This window comes from Myotis yumanensis, unplaced genomic scaffold (assembly GCF_028538775.1).
Source record: "Myotis yumanensis isolate MYYU_CA2020_CCGP unplaced genomic scaffold, mMyoYum1.0.hap1 SCAF_6, whole genome shotgun sequence".
Lineage (NCBI taxonomy): Eukaryota > Metazoa > Chordata > Mammalia > Chiroptera > Vespertilionidae > Myotis > Myotis yumanensis.
This window is the reverse complement of record NW_027223757.1, coordinates 58,889,143-58,904,851: the sequence shown is the minus strand read 5'-3', so window position 1 is coordinate 58,904,851 and position 15,709 is coordinate 58,889,143. Positions and strand designations below refer to the sequence as shown.

General features: G+C 41.8%; 1 protein-coding gene and 1 pseudogene across 1 annotated transcript in view; both read left to right on the top strand.

The window, feature by feature from the left end:
* The window catches only part of SH3BGRL2 (SH3 domain binding glutamate rich protein like 2), a 60,922-nt gene that overhangs the window by 26,121 nt on the left and 19,092 nt on the right, over positions 1-15,709 (top strand). Inside the window, exon 2 of the mRNA XM_070418194.1 lies at positions 15,501-15,686. Coding sequence (XP_070274295.1) covers positions 15,501-15,686 — 186 coding nt within the window. The remainder of the gene's footprint in view (positions 1-15,500; positions 15,687-15,709) is intronic.
* Positions 3,483-6,174, top strand: LOC139012785 (charged multivesicular body protein 3 pseudogene; annotated as a pseudogene).

The window sequence follows — 15,709 nt, the reverse complement described above, 5'->3', positions numbered from 1 at the left end:
TCTTAGTCTGCTTTAGTCTGGCTGGGATGCGGGTATGGCTGGGTCATCCGGAACCTGGGTGGGAAGTAAATCCTCATAGAACATGTTCTGCTGGTGTGACAGCATTATGCTCATATCTGTTGGGAAACTCATTCTTACCAAAGGATATGTTCTCAGAGAGCGAATTATCTCTCTGTTTAAGTCAAGTTTTTTAGTTTGGGCACTGTCAGCGCTTTAACTATTGATGCCTATAATTCACAGCTTTCTTGGGGGTGAGCTGAAGTAAGGCAGAGGCAGGTGTGTACCCCCTTTGCCTAGCACAGTGCCTGGCATTTGCTAGATCCTCAAAATGTGCTTGTGGAATGAGTACGAGTGAACCAGTGAAGGAATGGAGAAAGAGAAGCCAAATTCCCGTGGAGTAGTGGGACCAGGTCTCCGAGTGACTAGCAGTATGTCTGCTAAAGAACAATAGCTGACGAGGTTTATGGCCTTAGAATAAAAGTTACTATAGTAATAATAGTAACTCGTGTGTGTGGAGCTCTTTCGGTGTGCCAGGCACTAAGAGCTCTGTATTACGTCATTTAGTTTTCATCACCACGCTCTGAGCTGAATTATGATGTGCATTTCACCTATGAGGAAATTGAAACTTTGATAGGATAAGTAACTTGCACTAGATATTCCCTTTCTGACTCTCCAGGACTAGGACATAAATCAAAACTAAGTGGCCCAGATGAGGCTCAGTCCACTGCCCATGGCATCATCATCAACATGCTAACCATCATGAACTAGTTGCAGAGATCAGGCCCCTCACAGACCTGTGTCAAGCTTGCAAAGCTTGCAGTGGCCAGGCGTGCCTCCTCACCTACTTTTACCTCATCCCTGTGTTAGTACTACCAAACCAAGTACAATAACATGAGTGTGTGCATTGTGTGTGTACATGCGTGTGCATGTGCACACGTGTGTGTGTGGGGGGGAAGGTTTTCATTTAGGTAGGTTATTTTTGTAACAATTAAGTTTTGGATTTATAGGCAGTTCTGTTGTCAAGCTGAGTCACCAACGAAGTGGTGTATTGTTAATAGAAGCATGAAAGTTAGGAGAAGGAGGTGAATTGTGAATTGATGGGTTGACCTTTTGAAAACAAGGTTTTTGTTATTTCTTTTGTTTTGTTTTACCAATCAAATTTGAGGTGATGGTGACACATTTAAGCATAAATTTTTAGAAAGGCTTTGGAACTATGGGTTTGGCTCTTGTGAAAGAGATCAATTTTCAAATGCAAATTTTGGTTCTATTTTATAAAGGTTAATAGTTGAAGTTCTGGAAGTATATGATATCGTCTAGGGCAGAAGTATTAATATGAAGAGAAAACAGATTAGAATGTATATTGCAAGATGTTATGATGTCTTCAGTTTGCCTGATTCAAGCACAACATTAGTATGTGCTAATATTCCTATCTTTTCTGCCTCTAGATTTATTACCCTGTCTCATTTATGTTAATGAATAGAAAATATATAAGCTGTATAGTATACTTCTATATTTACAGCGAAACCCAGGTTAGTTTTCTAGGATTTCTTTATGAGCCAAGTAATTTTCCCAGTCAGAGGTCTGCTAGAATGCTTTCAGGTAAAGAATATCAAAATATCAGCCATACAGAGCCAAAGCCTAACATTGTTACGAAAACCACCACTACACATATTATTTAAAAAAATATGGTGGGGTTTATTTTTAGCCCTTATTTTTGCAAAATAAGAATTTATAAATTGACTTTTAAAACCTGATTAAAAAAACAACAACACTGAAAAATGAGAATAATAGACTTCAAGATTTCTCAAATGTTTGGAACAGAGATTTGCCTTCTGGCTTGAAAGTTATTTAGACAAACATTATAAAGGAAAAAAATATATAATCTTGTGTGTTTGCACACCCCCATTTCTCCTGGCTCCTACACTTCTCTCATGCAATGGTCTGCAATGTTTTTTGATCACATACCCCAATAATAAAAAAATTATTTGTGAATATATTTCCAATATCTGTATATTGTAAATAAATTAGCTAATATAATAAAAGTGAAACATGCAAATTGACCGTACCTCCGCTACACCCACAAGCCACACCCACAAGCCAATCAGGAGCGAATATGCAAATTAACCCAACTAAAATGGCGGCAGCCATGGAGCTGGAGCAAGCAGGAGACTTGGGTTGCCCCTGGCAATGGAGGAAGCCAAGCTTCCCACCTGCCCTGCCAGCCCTGAGCTCCACTCAAGGCTACAAAGTTTCAATTATAGAAGATAAATAAATCCCAGATACCTGCTTCCAGCCCGTGGCCGTGGCCAGCCTGAAAACAGCCCTCAGCCCCTCACCCAGGCTGACCACACCCCCATGGGATGAGGGTCCCCACTGGGGGCTTGACCAGCCTGCAAACAGCCACCAACCCCTCACCCAGGCTGGCCGCCAGGCACCCCAGTGGGGACCCCCACCGTGAAGGGGGTGTGTCCAGCCTGAAAACGGCCCTCAACCCCTCACCCAGGCTGGCCAGACCTCTATCCTATATAATAAAAGGGTAATATGCAAATTGACCCTAACAGCAGAACCACTGGGAATGACTGGTCACTATGACACACACTGACCACCAGGGGGCAGACGCTCAATGCAGGAGCTGCCCCCTGGTGGTCAGTGCGCTCCCACAGGGGGAGTTCTGCTCAGCCACAAGCCAGGCTGTTGGCTGCCAGTACAGCAGTGGTGGGGGGAGCCTTTCCCACCTCCTCAGCAGCGCTAAGGATGTCCGACTGCAGCTTAGGCCTGCTCCCCACTGGCAAGTGGACATCCCCCGAGGACTGCTGGGCTGACAGAGGGATGTCTGACTGCCAGCTTGGGCCCGATCCCCCAGGGAGCGGGCCTAAGCCAGCAGGTGGACATCCCCCCGAGGGTTCCCAGACTGCGAGAGGGCACAGGCCGGGCTGAGTGACCCCACCCCCCCCGAGTTCACAAATTTTTGTGCACCAGGCCTCTAGTATAAATATATTATTGTACTAATAAAATATGTGCATAATAAAGTGTCCACAAAATAGCAATTAAAATGATGGGATACTGTTGAAACAATATTCTTAATTTTGTTTTTTAATGATAAAAAATTCTTTTTTCTGCCTCCCAAAAATTTCTTTAGTGAGAACAATGTAAGCTAATGATCAAAACTACAGTTTGAAAGTCTGCTTTTAACAGTTTTTAAATTGTTGAAAAGGTACCTTTCTAAAATACATAGATGCATATGGAGAATGAGCATCATTATAGTTGAAGAACAGTGGTACTCATTTTTCAATCCCATTTATCAATCATGTAACAGTGGTAAACATTTTCATAGTTAAAAATCATACTGTCAAACGCCACTTTGCAGGGTCAGGGCCGGCACAAGCTAGTTCCCAGCTCCAGGGAGCCTCCACGCCCAGGGAAAATACAGCGAAGGGGGCTGAGGAGGGGGTGGGGGGCAGGGAAGCGCGAGAGGCAGAAGAGTGGGGAAAAGTGCGAAAAGAAGCAACAGCCGCTCCACCCGAGACCAGAAAGTGAACGCCACGTCCCGGCCGCCTGCCCAGAGCCGGGGATGCGGAGGCGGCGGCTAACGGTCCAGGGAGGCGGCAGCGGCGGCAGGAGCCGCTAGGCGGAGAGAGACCAGATCTGCAGTTACAATTACCGCCACTATTCAATCCTTGGAGTATATGTATTTAAAATATGTTGAGTGGCCCTGGCTAGTGTTGCTCAGTGGTTAAAATGTCCACCCTTGCATCGAAGAGTCGCGGGTTCGATTCCCGATCAAGCACACGTACCTGGGTTGCAGATGGATGCCCAGCTGCCCATGACCTGCCAGAGGGGGCAAGACCAATTCAGTAAGCCATGGGGCTGTTTGGAAAAACCCAAACAGCTGGTGATGAGTGGTCATTGAAGGTAAGAAAGGAAATGAGAGTTGATAGGGAAATAAGAGATATTCAAAGAGAAAAAGAAAAAAAAATGAAATGACCTGTGAAAGATACTGCCAAGAAGGGTCAGAAGAACCTCTGTGTGGTCCTGGCCAAGGAGTTGATTAGGTCAACAAAGGCTGTAAGCAAGCTCTATGCATCCAAAGCTCACATGAACTCATGTGAGTGACTGGTTCCCTGCAGAAGAGCACAGAAGTGATGAAGGTCATGCAGAGTCTTGTGAAGATCCCAGAAATTCAGGCCACCATATGGGAGCTGTCCAAAGAGATGATGAAGGCTGGGATCATAGAAGAGATGTTAGAGGACACCTTTGAATGCATGGGTGACCAGGAAAAAAATGGAAGAAGCAGCAGAAATGGAAATTGACAAAAGTTGTTTGTAATTATAGCAGGGGTCTTTGGGCAAAGCACCTAGTGCAGTGGTCGGCAAACTCATTAGTCAACAGAGCCAAATATCAACAGTACAACGATTGAAATTTCTTTTGAGAGCCAAATTTTTAAAACTATATAGGTAGGTACATTATTATTAACTTAATTAGGGTACTCCTAAGCTGGCCTTTGCTAAGAACGTCCTCAATCTGATTGAGGTACATTCACTGAGGTCGACCCCTTCCAACTCTCCCATCCTCAACAAGTGCATGAATCGCGCCCCCCTCCCACCCCCCGCGCTTGTGTATCCCAAGGTCGGCCCTCCTGCACCTCGTCTCCTGTCGCCCGACCAGCCAACACCCCCCACTTCTTCTAATGCCACTTCTTCAAAATAGACTCGCCCAGGCTGAAAACCGACTTCTGCGCATGGGCCACGAAGTTTCAATCGCACTGTACGTGCGCGCCCCGCACGTGGTATTTTGTGGAAGAGCCACACTCAAGGGGCCAAAGAACCACATGTGGCTCGCAAGCCACTGTTTGCCGACCACTGACCTAGTGAAGTGTCTGGCACCCTTCCAGAGTCTGAACCTCTGGGAGTGACAGCTGCCTCAGAAAAGGAGGAGGCCCTGGAGGCCATGCTCCACAGCTACATGCTGCCCAGCTGGGCCCTCAAGCTCTTCTCATGGCCTATCAGATGTGCATGCACTCCTCTGAAATGGCCGTCATTTATGTATGTATCTCTTGCACTACACCTCTGTGAGAAAGCTTTGCATTCTGGAGGTTTTCTTCACTCTGCAGAGGTTTGGGGATCTCAAAAGATTATTCTTGAGACCTGGTGTAATAAATGCATCATTTTTCAAAAGTAAAAAAATAAAAATAAAAATAAATAAAAATCATACTGTCTTCCCTGATGTCAATTAGTTGTTCCTGATAACCAATTGAAAGATGTTATATTTTTACATTTAAAAAATCTCACTAATGAAGGCCTAGGGAAGGGCCTTCATTAGTAAAAGTTGTACAAGAAAAAGTTGTACAACTTGTAAAAGTTGAACAAGAAAGTTACTTGATTCCTTTAAAAAAAGAAAAAGAAGAAAGAAAGAAAGAATATTACTTGATAAAGTATCATCTTTACCTTAAAGGGACAAATCAAGAAGTAAGAAGGTGTGTGTATCTGTGTGAAAGTCTGTTTTAGTATCTGTTGGGAGGCATATTGATATCATTTGTCATCATGAAAGCACACTCAGAGCAGTTATCCTTTTTATAAAAGAAAAAAGTGTAGAAGGCACTCAAATTTCCACTGGTAGGATAATGTTAGAATAAATACTCAATAGAATTGACGCATTCAATAAGATAACTCTGAAGATTATAAAATATCCTATCAAATAAAAGAGTAATATGCAAATTGACCGTCACTCCAACACAAAGATGGCTGCCCCCATGTGGACACAAGATGCCTGCCACAGATGGCCAGCAGGGGAGGAGAAGTTGGGGGCGACTAGGCCGGCAATGGAGGGCAGTTGGTGGAGACCAGGCCTGCAGGGGAGGGCAGTTGGGGGCAATCGAGCCGGCAGGGGAGCAGTTAGGTGTCGATCAGGCTGGCAGGGGAGTGGTTAGGGGGTGATCAGGCCGGCAAGCAGAAGCGGTTAGGGGCAATCAGGCAGGCAGGCGAGCAGTTGGGAGCCAGCAGTCCTGGATTGTGAGACAGGCAGTCGGACATCCCTCGAGGGGTCCCAGATTGGAGAGGGTGCAGGCTGGGTTGAGGGACATACGGGCCTCTAGTTTATTATAACACCACAACATTCTACTCTAAAACATGTATGTTTTATAGCAATTATATAAAGGTACGTTTCTAAACGATGAATTCTTGGAAGATAATATGAAAATTAATTACTTCAGCATGATGAGATTATGTGTTTTTAATAAAAATTTTAAATTAAAAAGATGACAACATTATAAACATGGAAAAAAGAAATCAGTATAAGTTGATTAAGAAAACAGGACCAAAAATGTTGCCTGGTTAACATGAAAATATGTTTAAAATATTTATTAAAGCTCAATAATGCTTATTTGTTTAATAAAAACATATTGAGTGTCTAATAAGTACCAGGGATAATCTTTTCCATAATTAAAACTGTAATGCCTATTGATTTTTTGATCATAGCCATTCTGACAGGTGTGAGGTGATACCTCATTGTGGTTTTAATTTGCATTTCTCTGATGATTAGTGACGTTGAGCATTTTTTCATTTGACATTGTCCTCTTCGAACAAATGGCTATTCAGGTCTTCTGCCCATTTTTTAATTGGATTGTTGAGTTGTATGAGTACTTTATATATCTTGGATACATTTGCTTATCAGATGTATCATCGGCAAATATGTTCTCCATACAGTGGGCTCCCTTTTCATTTTGATGGTGGTTTCTTTTGCTGCGCAGAAGCTTTTTATTTTGATGTAGTCCATTTTTTAGTTTCCTTTGCCCTAAGGGATATATCTGTAAACATACTGCTACATGAGATGTCTGATATTTTACTGCCTATGTTCTCCTCTAAGATTTTTATGGTTTCTGGAAAATATGTTAAGTAAAATAAGCCAGTCTGAGAAAGACAAATATAACATGATCTCACTTGTGGGATCTAATGAATAGAATGAATTGACCATCAAAATAAGACCCAAAGCCTGGAGGCATGGAACAGACTGACATACCTCGATGTGGGGTTGGGGGAACGAGAAGAGATAAACCAAAGAACTTACATACTTATAGGCATAGCCCATGGACATGGGCAATAGGGTAGTGAAGACCTGGGGGGTGGGGGGGGTGGGGCCTGGGAGTAGAGGGGTAAGGGAGGGGAAATTGGGAGATATCTCTAACACTATCAACAATAAAAAGTATATTTAAAAAAACTATTGCTTAATTTACAAAATATCATAATGGTTCTTTCAAAATTGCTCTGTATTTCATAATCCATCTTTCTGACATTCTGATTCCCTAAAACTCGTCTCAATCTCTTGCATGACAGCATCTCTCGTTGTTATCTTTGGCTTGGTAACCTGGTATTTGCTTTCAAGTAAGATAAACTGAAATGGACACTAGAGACACAGTACTTTACGTGTAATCTCATGTTTAGTTAAGCAGCATTAGGATGTTGACAGTTAGCAGATGGCTTGTTGGTTCTTATTCTACACCACTGCCTTACTCCCCAACAATGAGCCACATCAGAAAGTGTTTTAGTTAAGAATGTGTTCATTTGCAAGTAAGAGAGAACCTGACTGATGTGTTTGGTCTCTCCTGGTAAGTCCAGAGGCCGATTTGTTCAGGGCTTATGTTTCTGGGATTCTCTTGGGTGGCCTTTTCCTGATGCTCATTGCCTTAAGATGGCTGCCTCTGCATCTTATACTTGGGTTTCTCTAGCAGGAAGGAGGAGGAAAGGCAGAGACAAGGGCTCTCCCATCTTAATCCATCTGCTGCATCAGGAGAGCTTGTCCAGAAGCTCCACCCAGCAGACTTGGGGTCACACCTCAAAGGCCAGATCTGGGTCACATGGCCGCCCTAGCTGCAAGGGTGGATGGGAAACCTGGGGCTTGAGTTTCCCAGCCTTCACAGGAGAGGCAGTAAATAGCCACAATACTTTTTGCCATCTGCATCTTCTTTATTACAATAGAATGCCTAATGAGCCCGACAGTGAAGACTTGAAGAACTTGCCAGGAAATTATATATTTTTGAGGTACCCTACTCAATCGCTGGAAAGTTTCTGGGGTCTTTGACCAGGGAAAGATTATCAGTCCTTTCCTCTCTTTTTAGTTGAAAGAAGGAATTATTTTAGGGCCCTCCACCTCTCTTAGTCTAGTTCAACCCTTCTGTAAGTTTTGTCAAGTTATAAGAAAATCTTTTTTTTCTCTTTCTTCTGCCTGTCTTTGACTTTCATGAAATACATGAAAGACCTTAGTCAGCCTTACCTCAAGTCAGAAAAAAAGAAAACTGTATATTTAAAGTGTGCAAGTAGGTGAAATAAAGAGCTGTCGCATCGAATACCTAAAGCCTTTGAAAGTACCAGGAGGTCACTATATTTTTTTCAGAAGGCTACATTTAAGGCGAGAAAGTAAAGCTAATATGTTTGGATGAAACAACTGAGCAAGTGCCTCTTATTGCTTAGTTCTTTTCTTATTTAATCCTCCCAATGAACCAATGAAAAAAGATATTGGGTCCATTTAACAGATTTGGAAACTGAAAATGAGAGAGAAGCTAAGTAATTTCTCCAAAGCTACTCAAGCGACAAGGCCAGAATTAAAAGTAGGACACTCTAACTCTAAAATATGTTTTGTTTTTAATTTTTCTCATTGCCCTCCGTTTGTGCCTTGTTTTGCCTTTAAACTTGCTTTCCCACAATTGCTCATACATGAAATGTCAATTTTTAAAAATCTGTCTTAATTCAAATTGATTATGTCTCTTTATTTACTAGTGACTCCTGAGGTCCCAGGGTGCTGCAGCATCTGTGTACACCCCAGAATTCAAACATGACTAGACATATTGGGAAGCCTATGTAAGGAATCTGTCAGGGGCTGCTTAATTAATGTTAACCGGCAGCCTTCTGGAAAGAACTAATCCTACAAGAAGAGAATGGAGGAGTGCAAATTGACTTAGAAGTCAGTGTCACAGAGTAGGGGTAAGCCTAAGTCAAGTGCTATGTAATTTATTTAGCCCGCCTGCTGATCTAATCCCTAGGGACTCGTGGAGCCAGGAGATTGACAGATTCAAGTATCTTCACAGATTTCCATGGGTCATTGAGTGTTCCTGCCACATCAGCAGATTCTGCAACAGCAGCCCAGACAGCTCATCACCCAGGCGCCTGGGCGGGTGGGTCACCAGGGCTTGGTGCAGGCATTGGGGTCTTCAGCAGATGTGGGTCTTGCCGGGGTCTGGAGTTGAAAGGGTGGAGATTTTTTGTCTTGGTCCAGTCAGGCAGCTCTAACAAACTGGGTGGCTTATACACAACAGAAATTCCCTTATCACAGTTCTGGAGGCCCGAAGTCAAAATCATGGTACCAGTATGGATTCTGGCGAAGGCCCTCTTCAGGTTGCAGACAGCTGACTTCTTGCTATGGTGGAAGGGGCAAGGGAGCTCTTGGGACTCTTTTATAGGGACACCAATCCCATTCATGATGGCTCCACCATCATAACCTGATCACTGCCTTTTCACCCCACCTTCTAACACCATCACTTTGGGGATTAGGTTTCAACAAATGAATTTGGGGGAGATATATTCAGACCAGTAGCACTTAATTGATGCAGTGGCTAAGAAGGCCGCTTCAAAGCACATCAAAGATGCTTGCTTCAGAGCTCCCAGAGATAATTGGGGGAGGTGGTTAAGGGTGATAGAATTCTGTGGTAGCAATCGAAAGCAGAGTCAGGGAAATAGTTGCTTAATTCCCAATGGCCATCAATGTGCAAATACACCAACAATTTAATAAAAATACATTTGGACAAAACAAAATACTATAGTTTGCACTTGCAATTCTTAAAATTAACTGACAATCACATTTTTATTTAAACATACAATCACATACAATCTTCTTCAATATCCATGTCAATGTTAGAAGTAAAGCCTTTTTTTGCATTCGGGGCCTAGAGATTCTTCTGATTATTTAAGCTATTCCCAGTTAGATATAACATGCTAGACACACTGATTTTAAACTCATATAATTTTAGCATTAATTGAGAAATATTAGCATTTGATCTACATTTCTGTTTGACGAAACTTCAGTTACATTTGTTCCTAACTCAAATTAGCAATGAGTGTGATCTCTTGAACATCACCTGGAAATCTTCGATGTTCAGCACTGGAGTGCTAATTCTTTAATCATCCATTCAGTTAATATTTACTGAGGGCCTCCTTGTCAGTCCCTTGCTTACAGAACTGACATTGTGTGGAGAGAGAGATGATCATAAAAATGAGTAACTGATAAATAAAATTTTAATAAATTTAGACAAAACTTCAGCTAAGGTGGCTAGAGAGGGCTCTCCAACGAGGTGATACTGAAGGTATCTCATTTAAAATCATAAGAAAGTCAGCACCGCTGTTACATTCATCCTTCTCCTTGTGAGAATCCTGTCTGTTCATTAACAAATGTTTATTGAGTGTCTGCTATGTGTCAGTCACCATTCTAGGCTCAGGATCCAGCAGTGAACAAACCAGCAGACAAAATCCCTAGCCCTTTGGAATTTATGCTCTAATAGGGGGAGGTGGACACAAGCAAATATTGAACATAAAACACACAATATGTCAGATGCTATGTGCTAAGGTGAAGAAGGAAGCATTGAAGACAAGTGGGAAGTTCTAGGGTGGCTGGTAAAAAATGCAAAATCAGGTGATTAGGGAAGTACTTACTCACTGAGAAAGTGAACTTTGAGCTGGAAATGAAGATCTGGGATCTAGCCCAAGGTTGGCAAACTTTTTCTGTAAAGGGCAGCTGGTAAACACTTTAGGCTTTGGAAACGATATTGCCCCTGTTGCAGCTACTCAGCTCTGCCATTGTGTGGCAAAAGCAGCCTTAGACATTATGTAAATGAATGGGTGTGGCTGTCTACCAATGCAGCTTTACTTATGGACACTGAAATTTGTATTTCATATAATACATGAAATATTGTTTTGTCATGAAATATTTGTTTTGATTTTTTTCAATAATTTAAAAAATATAAAGACTAGATTTGGCCTATGGCCATAGCTTGCCTCCCTGTGAACTAACCTGAGGATGTAGCAGTGTCTGTTCCCTTTAATAGCGTTGGATGATGTGTAAGGGCATATGTTTGGTAAGATGGAATGCACCTTCCGTGCTTTTGTAGATATCTCCCTGTTGTAGGTTCAACAACTTTGTTGTTTTTCGAAGAAAATGAAAATTCATCTGTTTATCCAGTGACAGGTATTCAGTTCACTTATGTTGAATTCATATTTTACAGCTTTTATTTCTAGGCTCTGCTGTGCAGTAAGAGCTTTTACTTTCAGTCCACACCACAATATTTCTGAAGACAGTGTAAGTAGCAGTTAAGGATTTAAGTAGCATTGCATTTAGATTCAGACTATAGAAAACTTGATATGGAGTGGCTGAACTGATTAGGGGTTTGTCTGTCTAGTACACCAGGGTTTCGAGTAGGCTACAGAAGACTGTGTGACACCTGCAAAATGTCATTGAGGACCCAGGCTCCTGTCATTCTCTGTGACCATCCTTGGCCTGTGGTGTTTGTTTTCACATTTTCAAAATGGTTTCTGTACCTCCCAGCACCATTTCTGCAAGGGAGACAGGAAAAGGATAAGGGCAGAATGGACTCTGTCTTTCCATTCATACGTGGAGCCATCCCAAGGAACATCTGCCTTACAGCAGATTGGCCAGAACTGTGTCATGTGATCACCCCAGGCTGCAGAAGAGTGTGGGTAAACACATTTTGTAGCTGAGCACATTACTTTTGCAAATAAAACCAGACTTCTGTATGAAGAAAGAAAGAGAGATGGCTACTGGGTAAATTGCACTGTGTGCCATGGCTTCTAAGTGTGTTTAGAAGAAACAAACCAACCAGGAGTTACAAGTACCTTCCTTCTACTCATGGCTAAATTGACATGGGTGAAGGCAGTGACTATTCTCCAACAATTCTTCTCTTCCATTTGCTCCTCAAATTTATTTTGATACTGACTGTAAGGTACACTTAGCTTTAGAACAGTCATATATCAGGAGAAGAGAGCTCTTTGTGTTAAGGAAATGACTATATAAGTTGCTGTTATTTGAATTCTGGATTTGTGCCCAGCACATGAAGTGCCCTTGATGGCTTCCTGTTGCCACACGGGTAGCCTTTCCATTACCCAGAGCCTGGCCGTCTCCCAAGTGCCTGCCTCCTGAGGTGGGCGGTCCCCTGCCTCTCAAGCCTGGGCTCCCCCAGTTCCAGGCCACAGTCACCTTAAGGCAGATCTTAACAGTGCCTGGCGGCATGACTCATCTTCCTTCCTGATGTTAATGTCACAAACATCCACTTGAAAACCTCCTTCTCTGGGTTGAATTTCTCCTTTTTGTTTACTTGAGTGATTTGCTGTAATATTAGTTAATTTTCTGGCCTTAACCCTTTTCTAAAATTTTATTTTAATCATCTGGCCTGTCTTTTAAGTGTAAAGAAACATGGAAGCCATTGAATAACAAAATGCTCTGAGTCCTGCTTCATGCCCTGGTGGGGACCCTGATTTATGTAAAACACTGCATCTCTCTGGCCTGTACCACTGCTCCCCTTTGTGAAGGCACACATGAAATTCTCTGTCAAAATAGGTTTCTTCTCTTTAGTCTTCTGACTCTTGATACGTTCACACTGTTCAAAAGAGTTTAAAGTTTATACATGTAGAGAGTGAAAAGTCTTGGTCCCACTTTGTTCCCATTACCCTGACTCCCTAAGCAACCATTTTTGTTAATTTCTTTGATAACCTTCAAGAGTTTTTAAAAATGTAAATACAAGCAAATACAAATGTGTTCCTACTTTTCTCCCTTTTTCTTTTCAGAAGAATGTGCTTAGTCTACTTACAATTCTGCTCTTTGTTGTTATTTTCACTTACATATAATATATATCTTGGAAATCTTTTCATAACAGTGTTGATGGTAAAATAATTTCTCCTTTTTTCTTTTTAAGTTGCATAGTATTAAAGTGATCTCTTTGAAACACAAGCCTGGCCATGCCTCCCCTTGCTTCCCCCTTTAAAAATACATTTTACTCCTTACATGACTGTCAGTTATTATCATTGTCAGTGAGGAACATCTTTTGCTTCTTGAGCATTGTCAATGTGTCATGATGCATTTGAAATATTTTTAGAACAAAAACCATTTCTTTTTTCTTTAGTTTTATGGAGATACTAGAGGCACGATGCACGAAAATCGTGCAAGAGTTGGCCTTCCTTTCCCTGGCTGCCGGCACTGGCTTCCCTCTGGCACCCGGGACCCGGGCTTCCCTTGCAGCCCCGGCTTCATCCGGAAGGATGTCTGGTCTAATTAGCATATTACACTTTTATTACTATAGATAATCGACATAATGTTGTGTAAGTTTAAGGTGTACAATGTAATGATTTGATGTATGTATATATTGTGATATGATGAGTATAATAAGTTAACATCCAGTTACTCACATTGTTTGAACTTTAATCTTCTACAGTACAACTTTCAAATATTGCCTATAAGGAGAGAGAGGTGCTGAGACATGGATACTTTCAAATATTGCTAGTGGGAATGTAAATAGAATGTGGCCTTGTATTTTTATTGAGGTATAATTGACATACAACATTATATTAGTTTCAGGTGTACAACATAATTATTCTATATACATGCATATTGCAAAATATCACCACAATGAGTCTAGTTAACATCCATCACCACATCTGTTACAATTTTTTTTTCTTATGATGAAAACTTAAGACCTCTCTTAGCAAATTCCAACTACAGTACAGTATTTTTAACTACAGTTACCATGCTGTTTATATCCCTAGTACTTATTTATTTTATAACTGGAAGGTTGTACTTCTTGACTGATGTTGCCTTATTGTAAAGCAATTTACCCTGTGTCTGCCCTTTCATTCATAGGATTTTGTCCTAAAGTAAAGTGGTATTATGAGAAACAGTAAGAGATTTGTAAATAAAGATGTTCACTATGGTATTATTCCTAGTGGTGAAAGTTACAAGTATGCTACATATCCAACAACAGATAACTAACTGTACATCTACATGATGGAATTGCCAGGGAGACATTAAAATTCATATTCTTGAAAACTCTTTTTTAAAATTGATTTTAGAGAGAGGGATAGAACCATCAACAATGAGAGAGAATCATTGATTGGCCGCCTCCTGCATGCCCCACACTGGGGATTGAGCCTGCAACCCGGGCATGTGCCCTGACTGGGAATCAAACTGTGACCTCCTGTTTCATAGGTAGATGTTCAACCACTGAGCCATGCCGGCCAGGCCTTACTCTTGATAACATTTAATGATGGGACCATATTCATGATACATTGTTGAGTTAAAGGAACAAGGTGCAGCTATTTTTGTTTGTTTTTACTGATATCAGAGAAAGGAAGGGAGAGGGAGAGAAAGATAGAAACATCAGTGATGAGAGAGAACCATCAGTTGACTACCTCCTGCACACCTCCTACTGGGTATCGTGCTCAAAACCCAGGCATGTGCCCTGACTGGGAATCGAATCCTGACTTCCTGGTTTATGGGTCAATGCTCAACCACTGAGCCACATTGGCCAGGCAACATCCAGCTATTTTACCTAGTGTGACCCTGAGAAAGAAAAGACCAATTAAGCTGTAGATGATTATAATCCAGCAATAAATGCTCTGTGTATGTGTGTGTGTGCGCTATCTATTAGTATATGTGCAGGGCAGGGAGGTACGGATGGAAAGAAGCTGTATGAGTGTCTTTGATGTATCCTAGTATTGAGAATTTATGAGTGAATGTAAAATAGTTAATATAGGTTCTTAAATTAAGAAATTGGTAACAATTCGAGGACTACAAATGTGTTTGCAGCTCTTCAAGAACACACCTGACCCCTAGTGACTGAGGAAGGAAACATGAAAGATCAGAAGAATGAAAAGGGTTAAGAAATAGAGTTCATAATAAAATGGTGCTTGCTGTTTACTCTTACTTCAGAAGTGGAGACCACTTTTCTCTCGTGAACTGATGAAAGGATGCTTTCATGCCCATGGCTGCAGCTGAGGAATATCTGAAGGAAGCTTCTGAGGGGAATGAAAATGTTGCTGCTCCCGGGAATCAGTGAAGTGCTGGCATTTCAGATGGGCCATACATGATTTTCAAATGGTTTTGAGCAGAGAGAGCGCTCATGACTATAAATGTCAACTCCTGTGGGTGGGAAGGGAGAGTGGTGTTGGCCCCCTAAGAACTGTGTGAATCTCACCTCATACCTAGTCTTTTCCAGGCAATCTGAGTTGTGCCCCAGAGTTCTGGGGAGTCTAGGTGAAGAAATCCCTTGTCAGGACTTGCTTAGACCTCTGCTGGATATCCACAGAGTGGACAGTGCATGGCGCCTATGTAAATCGCCCTTTTTTTTTTGTATCAGTGACCTCTGACAATGGGAAGTGAAATCTAGTTCAATTTGGAAATATATACATATTGTTTCAGATGAGCATTTCTCCTTATTTGTCTTCTCTTTTTAGATAAAGAAGAAGCAGCAAGATGTGGTTAGGTTTCTGGAAGCCAACAAGATAGAGTTTGAAGAGGTGGATATCACAATGTCAGAAGAACAGAGGCAGTGGATGTACAAAAACGTGCCGCCAGAAAAGAAGCCCGCTCAGGGCAACCCTCTGCCGCCTCAGATATTTAATGGTGACCGATACTGTGGTGTAAGTAGCTAGATTGTTATTAC